Consider the following 17,845-nt stretch of genomic DNA (forward strand, 5'->3'; position numbering starts at 1 on the left):
TACTAAATAAATAACAAATAAAAGCTTAGGAGCATAGATACATTTTCAAAAGGTGCCTGTCTAAGCCCAAGGGGGAGGTGATTCACAAGGGGAAGGAGCCACTACAGGAAAGGTAACCATTTCCTCCACAGCAAGATATCCCCTCCTGACTTCCAAGTGTTTCTTCTGAAACCCTTATCTAATCATTTCTTGCCTCAGTTCCCTGGCTCCTTTGCCCCTCTCCCTTTTTTCTCAATCATCCAAAGACTCTTCATTCAGGTTCCTTTTACTTCTTGCCGAAATCTTTTACCTTTTCACACCACAAATGTTCTGGGTCTCTCACCTCCCCACGTCTGTTGCACTGTAACCCCTCCAGACAACAATAACATCATTTTCAAAGCACCACAGAACAACGAATAAAGCAGAATTAATCCACCGCTAATGCACATTATCATGTCCAGAACAAGGTATTTTCATAGTTAACTGTTCAAACTGTTTTAAAATGGTTCCATTATCTTATGGTTCTTTGGCTTTTAGATGTCACACACATGTCACAGAAGGTCTCATCTGAGAAAGGCATGCTGTCCTGTGGGGAACCGGGAATGCCTCTCTTAAGATGGGGCTTGCCATCTGCAGTTTATGTAAGCCCTTGCAAATAACATGCTGTTTTAAACCTCCTGCTCAGTTAATTAGAACAACTTTTCAGTCAAATCTGATGAATCAGTTCAAAGTTGCTTGCAGCCCATATGGGTCTGTGCTCGACTCTATTTTACCACATGTGCCTGAGTCAGAGAAGGCACAATTGAAAGAGGATTTCCACCTTCTGCTATGCAGTACCTGAAGTGCACACTTTCCTGGGAACATCTCTGCATGAACAGTGGCAGGTGTTAAAAATGTTCCCATAGCAGTGCTTGGGAACTCCATCCTACAGTTGCTAAGATGGTGCCACTTTCCTTGGGGAAATGGCTGAAGGGTGTGATTGAGAAGATGAAAATGCCTACTTGTGGATCGCATAAAACTCAACAACAGAGCTCCCATTCTCTGTCCAGGACAAGAGTTTCCTTTCTTTAAGACAGGGATGGAGAACCTAGGGCCTTGCAACTCCAGTTAGCATAGCCAACAGTCAATGATGATGGGAGCTGCAGTCCAGCAACATCTGGAGAGCCACATGTTCCTCACCAAAGGTTCCTATGTGCCAGATGGATGTATTTGACTAAGTCCTACTCAGAGTAGACCTACTGAAATTAATATGCTTAAGTTAGTCACGCCTATTAACTTTAATGGGTCGACTCTGAGTAGGACTAGCACTGCATACCACCCAAAGTCCCCACTCAGGCAACATCTCCCATCACTGCATGGAAAATGGGGGATGGAGAGGGCAGCAAACATCACACATCTGCTGAATGTTGCTTCACTCCTCAGCTTTGTCTTGACAAGAAAATAACCATGGTCAGCCCTGCCCTGGGAGGAAAATGGCAACCCTTCCTAGACACCCTTCACTCTGGAAACAGATCTCCACAACCAAATGACAATAACACACATACTCCAATCTCTCTTGGTTTCACAGAACTGAAGGAATGATGCTTGAATGGAATAGGAGTTTCCTGTTCATTCTGTGGCAAAGTAGGCTTCGCGTGAAGTTTGATAGTGAAATGATGTACGTTCCATCTTCACTCTAGTGTTGCTCCAGATAATGGGATTGGCAAAATTTATGGTTCTTCAACGTCTAGACTCTCCTTACAAACCCATCTGTGAAGTTCATGGCAGTCACCATCATTCCAGTTTTTTTCACTAGGCGAAGGAATGATGGTGGTGCAGTCTTGCTCCATGTCTCCGTAGTTCTCCCAGCGGCTTGGATTACCACCAGACCAGTACCTGGGGAAGGTGGGGAAAGGCTCCCATTACATAGAAAAGACAGAGAGAGGTTGGATCTACCAAAGCAGTAGAACAGCAATGAGACGGAGAGGTAACGAGCCCTATGGGGGTAGAATGGGATGTACCACTTTGGACTCTGTTTGGGGAAGTGGGTCACATTCTTTAATGCTCCTCACTTTTTCTTTTTAAACGCAAAAAGTAGCAAGGTGGGGAAGCTAAAATGGCCGGGAGATAAATGAATTTGGGTTTGGGAAGTGGAGCTTCCAGGCAGATTGTGCCCCATGGCTTAGACCTGCCTCTCAGTCTGTGTCCCTTAATCATGCCCAAAATGTTTCCTCATGGAAAGAGTCCCTCTGTTCCTCCTTTCCCCAGAAAGAGGAGAGATTGAAGTAAACTGCACCTGGCTCCTTGCATGTTTCCCAACAGTGAGAATCCTGTAGGACACACTGTGTCAGGCAAGTGTGCACTTTTTCTACACCTGGTCTTTGTGTCTTTTCCCCTCCCTGGAGAGGAGCCATGTGGACTTTGTGGCAAACAATGAAGTGGTGGCTCTGTAGAGTGATGGCTCTGGAAGAGAAATGTCCAGAGACCTACTTCCATCTGCAACCCTCCCCACCATGCTTAAGAAATGCACTTGGCAGAAAAAAACATTCCGTATTGTGTTAATGAGGCCCTACAGCAAATTCTAAAAGCAACCTGTCTTTTGCTTGGGGCCAAGGGCACTTCGAGCCATTCCCCATATGATGGAGACTAAGTTCTGCAGCAGAGTTAGCAAGCAAGGGTGGAGGCATCCCCTCCTGGAGTATGTCTTTGGGGACTCACTGTGTTATAAATCTGGAGCCATCGGTCCATTCCCAGTTGCCTTCTTCATTTTCATCTGAAAGACCAATCCAGGCAGGACTGCTGAGCTGAGAAGTGATGTAGATCTGCAGAAAGGAAGAACAACCTCATATGACGGAATTCAAATTCCTCTACCTAAGCATGAATATCATGGCAGTAAAGAGATAACATTCCTGGTCCTGTGCTCCAAAATAAATTTTTGTAAAGTTCAGAATTCTTGACAAGGCAACCCAAGTTATGTCCTAAGAAACTATATGGGCTTTATGACCAGAATAAAGGATTCACATTTCTACCTTGAAGGCTTTTTCTCCACATCAATTTCTCTGTCACTTTCACATCTGTCTCTAAATCTCTGGGGATTGCAAAAACTTCCTGTGGCATGCTCTAAGACGTTCACGCACTGAGGCCCCACCATCACCTGCTAGGAGTCACCATCACCCCATGTACAACGGACTCGTGCTTGAGAATGTGCCCAACATTCTTGTGTGATGACACGTTTCAGGAAAAGGTCAACAGTGCCTTTCAAGGACAAGTGCCTTTCAGAGAAGTCTGCCTGTCATTTCTGATCTTCTAATTGAGGATCTTCTCATAAGCTTTTGTGGAACCTCAGTACTGTCTGGGACACAATTTGCAACCACTGCATGAATACCACAAGGGCTTGTGATGTGTAGATTAGAAGCAGCTACATTTTATGCATTTTAACGTTTTTGTGATCTTTATTGTGTACAATTTTTATTATGTACATGTTCAATTTTATTGTAAGCTGCCCTGAGTGCCCTATTATAGGGTAGAAGAGCGGGATAGAAATGTTTTAAATAAATAAATAGTAATAATAGTATTTTCAAGAGGTCGTAAAGTATTTTCATGTGACAGTAAAAGGAATAGAGATGGACATAAAGATATAGGCACCAGAGAGGATGGTCATTTTGCTGAGGAACCCCAAAGAACAGGAGAGAAAGAAGAAAAATATAAACCTGTTCTTCATCAGTTAGAATGGAGGCCAAGTGGGCATCTCTGGACATGCAGAAGTTCTCAGCATCGTACCAGGTCTTTTTTCCTTTTGAAATGTAGTAGAGGCTCCTCCCAAAAAGCTTCCAGCCATTAACTGACCTTGCACCTTTCCTGAAGAGGTTTTCTAGGAGGAATGAATTCAAAGAGAATATTAGGCAGGCGCCATCTCTGTTAACTTTTTGGCACCTATTGAAGACCTTCCTCTTTCAACAAGTCTCTTAAGCTGAGACCTTATCCCACTCTGTGTCTGTGGAATTGCTTTTTAACATATTTTTAAACCTTTTATTTTTTTAAAAAAACCAATATGTTTTTAATCTTTTTTAGAAAAAGATGTCTTGGAAACTTTTTTTAATGTTTTTGAAGATGTTTTGTTTTAATGTGTTTTAAAGTCTCTTTTTATGATGTTTAAAGTGTTTTTAGTGCTTTTGTTTGCCTCCTGGGCTCCTGCTGGAGGAAGAAAAAAATGGAAATGGACATTTGAGTTCAATGAGATTTATTTCTGTGCAATTATGTTTGAAAATGGAAATGGACTACCTTCAAGTCAATTCCGACTTATGGCAACCCTACAAATAGGGTTTTCATGGTAAGTGGTATTCAGAGGGGGTTTACCATTGCCTGCCTCTGAGGTTGAGAGGCAGTGACTGGCCCAAGGTCACCCAGTGAGCTTCATGGCTGTGTGGGGATTTGAACCCTGGTCTCCCAGGTCGTAGTCCAGCACCTTAACCACTACACCACACTGGCTCTCTATGAGTAACCAAAACCCTCCCTTAACCCTCCTAGGATCACCCAAACTCACCCTCGAGTCACCAAAGCTCCTCTTCCCCACACCGGTTGCCAACACTCCCCACCCTGACACAGCAACACACACCAGACTCCCCCCACAGAGTAATACACTCCCCCCTCACTCCCCCTGCCTTGCCCTTTGCTGCTGCCACCTCCCTGGCACCGAGACTCCTCACCCCACCCGCCTCTGTTGCTAGGCTGCTGCTGCTGGCTTCTTACCCACCCAGGTCCAGGCCCTCCCTCCTGCTGTGGGCCTCTGCAAGTATGGCCAACATGGGCTGCCTCCCCCTGCATAGCCTGCACAGCCGAGGTCAGCCTCTGCTGCTGCACTGACTACTGCCTTGGGCTGCCTCTGCCGCAGGCCTTCACCATGACATGGCTGGTGGAGGCCTCTGCAGCCGCCTCTGGATAGCCTGCCCACCGTCCACTGTTGCATGACGTCCTGACGGTGTGCGCTCTTACAATTTTATATAGAGAGACATCCTTTGAATGTATAAGCACCTAGCAGAGAAGCTCTGGAAATCTGATCTTCCAAAAAGCTTTGACAGTGAATCTGCTTTTACTTTTGGTTTAAAATGCACAACATTGTATTCTGCAGCTTAAGGTAATGTAGGAAAGACGCTGCAGATCGATACAGAGTTTAGAATTTCAATATCTCTGACCCCAGCATCAGAGTTTTCCGCAACCTACACAGAGGAAGGGCCCAAGGTCACCCAGGGAGCTTCATGGCTGTGTGGGGATTCAAACCCTGGTCTCCCAGGTCATAGTCCAGCAGACTAACCACTACGCCACAAGGGCAGGATATATAGATCAAATAATAAATAAAAAGACTGTAAGGTAACTGGCACTGTGTTAGGTGTAGATTGGGGGCAGTTGGGTTCAAAGCTGTGCTCAGCCTTCTGACATGTTGGATATTTTGGAAGAAATCACACTCTCAGCCTGGCCCACCTCAAAAGGTTGTTTTGGGAATAGATTGGATTGGTTAATTGAACACGTGTTGTTTTGAGGTTCTTGAAGGGAAGAACGGATCTCCAAGATAATAAATACTGTTTCAAAATGTTGCCATTGGGAAGGCTCACGTGTGGAGATTATGATCATATTTGAGGGCTGCTTATAATAACGGTATACAAGGGTGAGGATGGCCATGATGTTGACTCTGCATCAGAAGACTCTAACCCAGAAAGAGTGCTGGGACTGGTGAAGAACGTCCCTCTCGAGCCCCTGGGAATGTATTGGGCTCCTGCTGGGAGGAAGGGCGGGATATAAATCAAATAATAAATAAATAAAATAGTATTGCAGAATCCTCTTCTGCAGTGGTGATAACAGTGCTTCCTTCTTCACCTAGCTCAGAGAATGTCTTCCCAGTTTAGATCTTTGAGCACTCACTACAAGCTGCCCATTTGCTACCAGGCTAAGTTCAAGGTTCTAGTTTTGGCATACAAAGCCCTATACAGCTTGGGACCAGGATACCTGAAAGACCGTCTTACCCCTTATATGCCCAGTCGATCACTGCGCTGTGCAGGTGAGGGCCTCCTGCAGATACCATCTTATCAGGAGGTTCGTTCTGCACAATATAGGAAATGGACCTTTAGTGCAGCGGCACCTACCCTGTGGAATTCCCTCCTTTTGAATATTAGGCAGGCGCCATCTCTGCTATCTTTTCGGCGCCTTTTGAAGACTTTCCTCTTTCAACAAGCCTTTTAGGTTGAGACCTATCCCAGTCTGCGTCTGTGTTAGAATTGCTTAATATGTCTTTTAATAATGTTTTTAACCCTCTTTTAAAGTTCTTTTTAATGTTTTTAACGCTGTTTTGTTTTAATGTATTTTAAGATCTGTTTTTATTGTTTTATTTATTTTTTTATCATTAATTTTTATTCAAATTTTCAAAGACAAAAAACAAAACAAAACAAAAACAATTAAACAATAAAATAAAATGTTGACTTCCGATTTGTCGCAGATCAGTTATAGGTCTACAATATATAACAATCCTGTCTCTAAAATTATATTATAAAATCACTTTCCTCCAGTAGTTATCTTAATTAATCATCAAATCTCATAAACATTACTTTATTCTTTCCACAAAAAGTCAAAGAGAGGTTTCAATTCCTTGAGAGATATATCTTTCAATTTTTCTTCAAATAAACATGTTGCTTAATCCATCTGATTCAAATCTGTTAGGCCCAATAATTTCAATAGCCATTCTTCCATTATCTGTATTAATTCCATCTTCCATCTTCAATAATCCTGTTAAGTCCAGTAATTTCAGTAGCCATTCTTCCATTATCAGTATCCCATAATAATCTTGTTGTCATAGCCATAGTCCAAATAAACATATTGATTAATCCATCTCGTCAAATCTGTTAGGTCCAATAATTTCCATAACCATTCTTCCATTATCAATATTAATTCCATCTTCCATCTTCAATAGTCCTGTTAAATCCAGTGGTTTCAGTATCCATTCATCCATTATCAGTATCCCATGATGATCTTGCTGTCATAGTCATAAGTCATATAACAAGAGTCTGATGGGAATTTGCCCCATCACAAATATGTCCTTGCCATCAATTCTGAATATGTTGCTGAAATATTGTTGTAAAGTCACATCTCTGCTCTTCTTTTTTACAAAATGCACTGGCTCATCTCTTAAAAGTTTTTCCATTGTCACATATTTGTAGTTAATTCCATAAATTTTTTCTATGTCAAGCCCCATCACATCATTCCAGTCAAGAATTCTGAATATGTTGCTGAAATATTGCTGCAAAGTCATATCTCTGTTCTTCTTTTTTACAAAATGCACTGGCTCATCTCTTAAGAGTTTCTCCACTGTCACATATCTGTAGCCAACTCCATAGATTTTTTCTATGTCAAGCTCCATCACATCATTCCAGTCCAGAAAATTATCCAAGACATTGATAACTTTACCACCAAAATCTTCATTAATTTCTTCAGAGACAACGTTGAATTCCAAACAGTAAACTTTATTTCTAACATCCATAAACTCCAAATCTTTTTCCAATTTCACATTTGTTCCAATCTCCAGGGCTTGTAGCTTCCCTTTAATTTTTCTTTTCTCATCTCTAATCTCATCAAACACCTCTCTCACAGAATCTCCTATTTCTTCAAGCTCCTGCATCATTTTGTTAAATTCAATTTTCATCTCCTGTCTACCCTGTCTCAGGGTTTGTTTCGTTATCTCAATCTCACCCATTATTTTCTGAAACATAATTTCTTCCATGGTCTCAATCACTTTCCTGATTGTCATTCTTAAAACCACAGAAACAAAAATTATTTCAGCCACAATTGGGTTAATATTACAGGCTTGCTGACATCAGTGTAGACAATACAGCCTGCCTTATCTTTTATGTGTTTAGGAATACAAAACAAACTTAGTTCCCAACATCAAAACAATTAGTGGCGTCATGAACAAGCAGATTCATCAAAATGAAATAGACTAAAAAAAAATAATAATTTTTTCCCCTCCTCGAAATAGAAATCCCTCTTCCGTTGGTATCTTTAGAATGCACCTCCAGGACAGCTTTTTGCAATAAAAACAAATATAAGCTTTTTCGATTTCTTTCCTCCTTAATTTCGTGAGTAAAAGAGAAAAGCCATAACTCACCCAGAAGTTCTTCACAGCTGATTCATTGACAAATCTCTTTTTTGCTGCAACAATTTAAACCAAGTGAAAAAAGAAAATAGAAAGAAGGATGCTTATCTGCCTGTTAGAGTCCGTTTTTCTTTGAAGAAAAGATAAACGTGTCGCTGTAATCAGCTAGAGCTTGATGAAAGTCCATCCGGCATTGCAGTTTGAACCTTCTCTCATAAATAAATGAAATCCAGTCCTCCCCACAAAAACAGGCTTTGTGGTTAATCTCTATTTTTATTATGTTTTAAAGTGTTTTTAGGGCTTTGTTTGCTGCCCTGGGCTCCTGCTGGGAGGAAGGGCAGGATACAAATTAAATAATAAATAAATAAGCTCACTCCTAGCATCCCACATCCATCACTGTGCTATTCCCAGAGAAGGTGCGCTTCCAGATTCAGCTGCTTGGAACTGTTGGGGAACCCTGCTTGCAAAACATCAGGAGTTCACTTCACCTCACTATACCTGCCCCACATCTGATGTCACATATGACATCAGGTGTGAGGCAAGTGGCTGTGGTTGGTGGGGAATGGCCCCGTGAGCCAAACTGGAACCGGTGCCAAGTTTACATGGTGAAATCCTTTTTACATCAGCAGGCATTTTTTTAAAGTTTTAGTGATTTTAAGGATAATTTTATTGGATTTTTATCTCTATTGTATCTTCATTGTAACCTTATTGTACATCGCTTATAGAGTAAAGTGTTAAGTGGTATATAAATTGTTAAAATAAATAGACCTGTGGGTTGGAGGTTCCTCACCGATGGCAAACAAGCTCTAAAAGAATTTAAATGGCTGGCTGTGTTACATGGTCTCTTGATGTTAAACACAGTAATACTCTAGTGGCTACATTGTACAATAGCTGTAAGCTTCAAAACATCTTTAAGGACAGCCCCACATAGAACACATTCCAATAGTCTATCCAGGAAGTTACTATAGTACGAATTACCACGTTCTCCCCATCCTAGAACAGTCAGAGCTGGAAACAGGCACTCCACACCATTGAAGCCATCCAATCTTCAGTGATATAGTGGAAATCAAAGAGGATCTCCAGAATACGGACCTGGTCCTTCAGAAACAGTGCATTCTATCCAGAACAGGCCACCTACTCAATTCACTGTTCCGGGAGCCATCATTCCATAGCACTTCTATCTTGCCAGGATTCACCAGTTTATTGGCCCTCATCCAGCCCTTTATTGCCTCCAGACACTGGTGAAGCACCTGTACAGCTCCACCTGACTCAGATGACAAGGAAAAATAGAGCCAGATGTCATCAGCATACTGGTATCACCTTGCCTCAAATCCTGTGATGACCTCACCCAACAGCTTCATATAGATGTTAAACAGTATGCATGATAGCATGGATCCCTGTGGGATTTATTTATTTATTTATTTATTTAGTTGCATTTCTAAACCGCCCTATAGCTAGCAGCTCCCAGGGCGGTGTACAACATGATAAAACCACAATATTTAAAATACAGCAAGTGTGTATTGCGCAGACAATATAAACATTATATAAACAAAGTGAAAGAAAACTAAAAAAATAAGATTAAAAGCTTAAATACTTTTAAATGCCTGGGTGTAGAGGTGGGTTTTTACCTGGCGCCGAAAAGATGACAGAGAAGGCGCCAGGCATATCTCATCTGGGAGGGCATTCCATAATTCGGGGGCCACCACCGAAAAGGCCCTAGATCTTGTTACTGTTCTCCGGGCCTCTGTATGGGTTGGGACCCAGAGAAGGGCCTTAGATGTCGAGCGGAGTGAATCCCACAGCATATCTGCCATGGGGCCATGCAGAAGCCCCCCTGCCCTCCTGCTCATCCTCTGAAATTGGTACTGCAAGTAGAAGCAGAATCACTGTAACACTGTGCCTTCCACTCCCAGCCTCCAGAGCATGCTGGCTGGGGCTGATGGGAGTTGTAGTTCAAAAAAGTAACTTTTCCAAGCTCTGCTCCAGAGCCAGTCTAGGAGCATACCATGGTCAACGGTATCTAAAGCCAAACTGAGTGATCAAGGAGAATCAACAAGTTCCCCCTGTCCCTTGCTCAATGCAGATGAGTCACCATCAGGGAACCAAAGCTGTTCCCATGTCAAAACCAGGTCTGAAGCCAGACTGAAATGGGTCTAGATAATCAGCTTCATCCAAGTGCACCTGAAACTACCTAGCCATCACCTTCTCAAAGGGAATATTCATGACTTCAGCTATAGTTGACGCACACTTGTGGGTCCAGTGAGGTCATCCTGAAGAAGGGGCACATCACCTCCTCCTGATAGAAGCATTTACAGCTCCCTGGACCCATCCAGTCAGTCTCCTCTGGCTAACTCTTATAAGCCAAGATGGACAAGGGTCAAGAATACATTTGCCTCGAAAGCAAATTGTTTTGCTCTTAAAGTGCCTAGCAAACTTGTCACAGAAAGCTTCCGATGGCTCAAGGCTACCCACTTTTGGGGAAGATTCCACTAGCCTCTTCAACACATGAAAAAGCTCTACTGGAGAGATATTTAAAGACGAAATGATGACAAAGAAGTATGTTTTCTTCACTGTCATCTCTGTGGGCATGATTATGCACTCTCACCTGTGTTTGGTCATATTCAGTATGAGACTTAAGTCACCTGCACTTTAGTTGTCATCATAGAATCAAATAATAGTGGAGTTGGAAGGGGCCTATATGGCCATCAAGTCCAACCCTCTGCAGCCCCATCAGTCCAACCCCCTCATCCAGAGTGCTTTATCCCCCAGGGCTCTCCCATAAACCATAGCTCCATGCAAGGTCCACTGCATCACAGAGCGGGTGGTTGGGAGCAACCATGTCAATGGCCCTTTTCATCTCAGTGTTCCACATTGAGACCAGGGCCTCAACAGAGGCACCCACCCACATCAGCCAGAAAATCACCTAGAACCTGAAGAATTCCGTATGTGGACCATCTTAATGTGCTCTCCACCTCAGCAATGGGGAACTGCTCCTGCTAATCAAAACGTTACCAAGGAACAGTTGGTCCATGACAACAGGGTAATTACAATCCACCTTCCTACAGAACCATCCATCTGTTGCTCAGATGGGAAAAAACAGATTAGGGATATTTCCTGCTTTGTGTGTCAGGCCAATAACGTGCTGAGACAGTCTCATGGTTGTTCTGGTAGCCATGAAGTCCCAAGGCCCCCTTGGTGTGGACGTTGAACTCTTCCAGATGGGGAAATAATTAGTATGCAATAATAGTATGCAGCTGCATGCATGGGCATGACTGGAAGTGATGGAAGAAACTGAGCAAAATATCCTGAGGCCAATAGTTGCCAAGATGAGGCCATTAATCCTTAGTTTACTCATTCTGACTAGCTACCACCCTACATTGTCTCAGGGATGTCTCTTCCCAACCTTTTCTCTTAAGATGTCACACCCAGAGATCAAACATGAAACTTCATGTTTGTGAAGTTGTGCTGCTCTGCTGAGCTATGCCTCCAACACACAAACACTTCAATTGAGGTAGGAGATGGAGAGATCAGAGTGAATAGCTTTTCTAATGCAGAGCTAATAGGTATATACAGTTAACTATAATTCTTCAAAAACACAGACATGGGCAAATTTTCCCCCACTCCAGATTAACTATAATCCCCAGATGGACCCTTCCTTACACTTTTTGGTATAAAAAGTCATGAGGTTTCAACAGGAAGCTGCAGGCCATGCATTGACTGGAAACAAAGCAGTATGACCACCCCAAAACCAGGCCTGGCACCAACAGGAGGCCAGGTTGGGCACTGGCTGAGAGCCCCTGCCACTAAGAGGGGCCCCTGCTGCTGGGAATGGGTGGGTGTACAGCCAAGGAAAAAAGAAAACAAACGGCACAAAGAGGCAGTAGTGCATGGGCAGAACCTGACAGAGTGACTGATCCAGAAAGAGAGTGGCTTGCCTAAGGCTGTCCAGTAGATGAGATTTGGGCCCAGAACTTCCAGTTCATATCTTCTTCCCTTCACCACCACTATATGTCATCATTTAAGCTTTCATCCAAAGTAATCTTTAATCTTGGTGACAGCTGAAAGAGTTTCCTTGCTGCAACTGGATTAATCCATAATATGAATTTCAGCTCATCTAAATTTGCTCATTCTTGCATTCCTAAAATGTGCCATGGCACCGCATTGAGGAATGTAGATACTTACGGTACTTTAGTCTCCGCTCGTTGTAGACCTTTTCAGCATCTGCTATGTGGGCTGGCAGCTTGACTACTTCTTCAGCTATCTTCATGGCTGAAAGCATTCCCAGAATTAGATGGAAATTCTTCCCTCCCTCCCAACTCATTTATTTATTTACTAGGGGCTGCAGCCCTGCTCACTTCATTCCCCAACCTCCATCACCACCCACTTTCTCCCTTTGGGGATCACCAAAGCTACCCACCCCCTCCCTTTACGCCAGCCTGCCTGCCTGCCTCCGTCTCTGTCTCCCTCCTCTGCTGACCCAGAAGGTCTCAGACGTCCATCATCAAGCTGTAGTTCACAGTGCCAAGCAAACTGATGTGTGACATCAGCCGTACATGTGTGTGTGTGTGTGTGTGTGTCCTGCCTTCGTATTTCACTCAAGGAAGCTAACAACTCAGAACTAAAAAAACCCACAAAAAAACAAAAACAATTGAGAGCTTAAAGAACATCAGTGGAAACAACTAGAAATCAGAATCACAGATAAGATGAGCAAAGTTACTCAGTTGTTCTGAACTTATAAAGCCATCAGAATCATGTGATAGAAGATGGTACTTTAGATGTTCACTTTGCCCCTTACTAGGATCATTAGGCAAGGGATAAAAAAGAATACTGCCAATATTATATTTTCTTTTTTAAAAAAAAAATCTTCTAAAACATAGACTACCCAATCCTACATCTGTCTACCATGTGGAGGAAGCTGAAGGAAAAGGTGGTCATTCCAAAGCGGGCGGTTATCTGCGTATACCAATAATCAGCACTAAGGACTAGAACCTTAAAGCTGAGCCAAAGCTCAACAAGGAACCAATATTAAAAAGATGGATTTTATAACTAGATTGAGGGAAGTGAAATTAAATGAGGCTTGGGAATGGATGTTGGATCCTTGCAGAAGGAAGATATAAAGGACTATTCTTGTTTTAAGCTTGTGCTGGACACTGTGAGGAACACAGCAGTGACATAGGATTGTGTTCAAATAACATTTACTCAGAGTAATCCCAATGAAATTAATGGCCATGATGAATTTAGTCTGATTAACTTTAATCAGTCTACACTGAGTAAACTTTCATTGAATAAAATCATAGAAATACAGAATAGTAGAATCACAGAATAGTAGAGTTGGAAGGGGCCCACAAGGCCAACAAGTCCAACCCCCTGCTCAATGCAGGAATCCAAATCAGAGCATTCCCAACAGGTGGCTGTCCAGCTGCCTCTTGAATGTCTCCAGTGTCAGAGAGCCCACTACCTCTCTAGGTAGTTGGTTCCATTGTCATATGGCTCTAACAGTTAGGAAGTTTTTTCCTGATGTTAAGCCGAAATCTGGCTTTCTGTAACTTGAGCCCATTTTTCCATGTCCTGCACTCTGGGATGAATACAACCCATAGTTCCCACACAGCCAAATCAAGATGTTGTTTGTAAGTCATGTTTGCTGTTCCTTCCAGGTGCCCTCTTGTTTTCTGTCTTCTGTGGTTTTTTGCAGGGGTATTTCTAAACCAATCAAGCATAAATTGTTCTTGCCCTTCCACTTACGACTTTCATGATTGAGCTTATTATTTCTTAGCCCCGTTGCCATTGTGCTCTTCAGTTTTTTCATTGGCTCATCGAGTGGGCTCTTCTTTTCTGCAGCCATCTTAACATCTGAAGTTATTAAAAATATAGATAATATTAATGTTAAGCTGTTGGAAGCCTACACCTAATTAAGTGAAGGCTACTCCCCTCCCTCTTGCATAGACACTACCCCGTCGACATGTGAAGCTACCTTACAGTGCAATCCAATACAGGTCTACTCAGAGGTAAGCTTGACTGGGTTCAATGGGACTTACATCCAGCTAAGTGTGTTGGATTGATGCCTTATTCAGTTTGCTTCACCAAGATCAAGACTTACTCACGCAACAGGCTCTTCAGGTCTCCAACAAGGGTCTTTGCCCAAGATCCTTTTAAATGGGCCTCGTTTATTAATATGTACCCATACACACACACCACCTTTCTGAGGTTGTATACAAAAAACAAAACAATAACATATAACTAAAATAAAAAGCAAATACTGTACCATTGAGTTGCACCCCTTTCCTCCAAGTGCCATCTTCTATACCAGAGATGGAGAACCTGTGGCCCCCCAGATTGTTGTTGGACTTCAACTCCCATCATCGTGCTGTCTGGGGCTGATAGGAGTTGGGAGTCCAGTAACATCTGACGAGCCACAGGCTCCCCATCACTTTTCTAGATGTTGGAAGGATGGTATCATCCATTGTTGAGCAGAAGTGCTGGAGACCGGGGATTTACTAGCACTGAGCTATTCCAATTACCCACAGCCACAAATCAACAGCAGCATAAATGCATACATACATAAAAGAGTTACATATTAGAGATTTCAAGGAAGATTTGAATAAGCTTCTTTGTTGTTCACCTGCACTCTCTTTGGGACATATGCATCAGCTCTATGTATGTGGTGATCCAGGAGAAATCCATTTACTTGATGTTTAGGAGTAAACTGACCTGTCTTGATATGTACACTCTGGACCACTGTGCGGACTGGAAAGTATTTCTGTGGATCAGTCCACACTTCTATGGACAACGACTTACATTTCTATGTCAGGGGTTCCCACACTGTGGTCCATTGACCACCACGTTTGCCCACAAACTTTACTCAAGTGGTCTGCAACATATCCATATTAAATATTCACATTGATTTTTTTGTTGTATTTTAATTCTTTTATTTCTTACATTGTGCTTTCTTGTATTGCAGTTTGAATTCAATGGAATGCAATGTGTAATGCAATAAAACACAATATAATAAAAGGGGCAGTAAAAATGCAATTAAAAAACCATACAGCGTCTAGCCCAGTGCATTACAATTGGTACAACAGCCAAAGAAGTCATTAAGTGGTCCGCCAAGACCGTCAGCAATTTTCACGCGGTCCATGGGGGGAAAAGATTTGGGAGCCACTGTTCTAGGAGATACAAAGGCTGACTTTTTCTCTTTTTCTTTTTCGAGTAGTTAGAAAATGGAACTGCTGCCACACTGCCATGGACTGTGAACACTGAGAGTGACAGGACAGAAAAACATCCCACCCTCCCAGGTACTTTGTAGAGAAAAATAGCTGCCTTTGTGGTACCATTTTCTAGCCCCATTTTCAATGTGGGTGGGGCAGAAATAGCAGAGGGGGTTGCCTAGCTGCTCCAAGTGGCTAGGAAAATATGTTTAAAAAGCAAAATAAATGTAAATGGCATCTTGGACCAACTCATAGAAGTGTACACAATTGCTTTTTTGGGTGGGTTTTTGTAGATGCACATTTATGTGGAAATGGGACAGAATGGGTTGAAGAAAGAAAAAATGTGGGATAGAAGGTCTTATTTCATTCAGGGGACTGGACAATGCTTGCTGCCTTTGAGATCTATGATTCTATAAAAGACTGGTCACACCAAATAGCATGGTCCACCAAATAATGTTTGAAATACTCATTGCAAAATATGCATTTGGTTACAAACTTGACAGCATTTTGTAGAGAAAGCAAATTCCACCACCAGGTTTCAACTTAAGCCCTCTTTGTGTGTGATACATAAGAAATGAGCTCCACAGCTAGAATGGGTCAGGCGTCTGGCCTGCTCCCCAAATTGCAGCTCCAATGGGATTCACTCCCTCAGTATCCACAAATTTAATGTGGAGCTCTGCAAAATGTTGTCAACACGTCAACAGTTCAACATCTGCAGCCACCCCATCCCAGATATGCAAATTAAATGGATGGAAGATGGATAGCACAGCCATCAAGAGTGTGACATGAGGAGCAAGGCTGGCAATATGGTCCCATCTCCCTCCTACACATGAGGGGGGCTTTAGTTACTTAAGTGGGTTTTTTCAGACAAACCCCCTCACATATGTGAACAGACTCTGCACATGCACCAACATGCATAGAACTCCTTCACATGAAGGGATATCAATACTTGCACAGGGCAGGTTCCTCAGAGGGCATGGCTGGTACGTGCAACATCAGCCAGGGTGGAAGTGTTTCATCCCCTCATTAACATGCCAATGAACAGCAAGAGACAGCAGGCAGTGCAGATTATTCAACAGAGGATCCTGATGGGTGAACTTACAGAGAACGGCCATTGTGATCAAGACGCAAAAGCAGAGGAGTGCAAAGGTCCCCAGAAACATCCATCCAACCTTTGGAGGAATACGCTTGAAAGGGTTACGTCTAGCCGCTCCAACAGCAGGTGCACCTTTTTGCTTGGGGGGAGGAGGAGTCTCTTTATCTTTTGCTGCCACCTTGGGGGCCATGGCTTGAACGACAAGGAGAAAGAAATGCCCATGAAGATGACAGATCAAGGGACAGGGACACCATCAGGCCTCTTGCGTTTTGCCTATTTGAGCATTTCGTCACTACACCCGAGACCCAGTCAGCAGTGGGGAGCTGCAACGTTTGGTGGTAGCTGAGCAACCCCCAATTGGAGCAGTATTCATGGCTGATGCGTTCTGAGGATTCAGACAAGTCTGTTAAGAGGCAAAGGTGATCAAGGGAGATTCAAAGGAGGCAAAACATGAGAAAACTTGGGAACGTCTAGAGAAGGCTGACAAGGGGCAGTTGCTAATAACTTTTAAAAATGTTTAAAGTTCTCAGATAAAATGGTTCATTATGGGAAGGGCAAGAAGGAAATAATTTAAGCTCCCATAACAGGAGGCTGAGGCTAAATACTCAGGGATTACCTAAGTAAATCTACCCAACATTGACCAGCCTTCCCCCTGCACCGCAGCAGATTAACTGACCACCTTCTGAACCTTCCGCTGCTGGCGCCCCTTAGGACTTCCACCCAGAGTACCGTCCAGGTATTTCCCTCGCTCCTCCTCCGAGTCTGATTCACTTGGTCTCTGCTATACTTCTCATCTGCATTTCCCATTGCCTCTTACACCTTCCCCCTCCTGCCTTACTCACTTTCTTTGTCCTCTCAGCATAGTGCATTCAACAGCCCTGTGACTCAAGCTGCTTGCTGATTGGCTGCCTCTTCTCCCCAGCCACATTCACAATCACCAGCACACCTGCAGCAGAGAGGCAAGATGGATTATGATGGCATGGGGGGGTTGAGACAGCAGCCTTTGGCATCCCATGTGAAACAAAGTGGAGCAGGACCATCCCCGCTCATTGTTGGTGAAGATGAGAGCAAGTTCCACATTGGCTTTGTGAGCCTAGCTATCTCCCATCTTTACAGCCTTCTGGAGTAGGAATGGGGAATTTTTGGGGAAATAGAGGGCAATTCAAGAGCCAACAGCAGGTATGGGGAACTGTTAGCCCTCCAGAACTATAACTCCCATCATCCCTGGCCATTGGCCATGCTTGCTGAGGATGATGGGAGTTATAGTTCAGCAATAAGTGTGTGCTGAGATGAGATTCGAACCAGCACTACTCCTAGGTCATTCTATTAATCACTATGTTTCCTAATGAGGTTTTATATTTATACATCATCATCATCATCATTTGTTAGTTGCCTAATATCAAACAGTCTCTAGGCAACTTGCAACAGATTTAAAACATACACAAATTT

General features: G+C 43.1%; 1 protein-coding gene across 1 annotated transcript; it reads right to left on the reverse strand.

The window, feature by feature from the left end:
* Positions 1 to 1,688: 1,688 nt before the first annotated feature.
* LOC133363697 (CD209 antigen-like protein C) lies at positions 1,689 to 16,586 on the reverse strand. The gene is made up of 6 exons (XM_061582964.1): positions 16,403 to 16,586; positions 13,838 to 13,945; positions 12,278 to 12,364; positions 3,669 to 3,829; positions 2,677 to 2,780; positions 1,689 to 1,854 (listed from the first exon to the last, which is right to left on the reverse strand). The coding sequence occupies exons 1-6, from the start codon at positions 16,584 to 16,586 to the stop codon at positions 1,689 to 1,691; spliced, it is 810 nt and encodes a 269-aa protein (XP_061438948.1).
* Positions 16,587 to 17,845: the final 1,259 nt, after the last annotated feature.

The sequence above is a fragment of the Rhineura floridana genome, chromosome 9 (genome assembly GCF_030035675.1).
Source record: "Rhineura floridana isolate rRhiFlo1 chromosome 9, rRhiFlo1.hap2, whole genome shotgun sequence".
Lineage (NCBI taxonomy): Eukaryota > Metazoa > Chordata > Lepidosauria > Squamata > Rhineuridae > Rhineura > Rhineura floridana.

Excerpts from the sequence above, each read along its gene's own strand:
- LOC133363697 (XM_061582964.1), bottom strand. The coding sequence starts at position 16,586 with ATGGCCCCCAAGGTGGCAGCAAAAGATAAAGAGACTCCTCCTCCCCCC. Across the intron at positions 13,946-16,402 it reads GATCACAATGGCCGTTCTCT|ATGTTAAGATGGCTGCAGAA; the intron begins GTAAGTTCACCC and ends TAATAACTTCAG. Across the intron at positions 12,365-13,837 it reads TAAGCTCAATCATGAAAGTC|CCATGAAGATAGCTGAAGAA; the intron begins GTAAGTGGAAGG and ends GAATGCTTTCAG.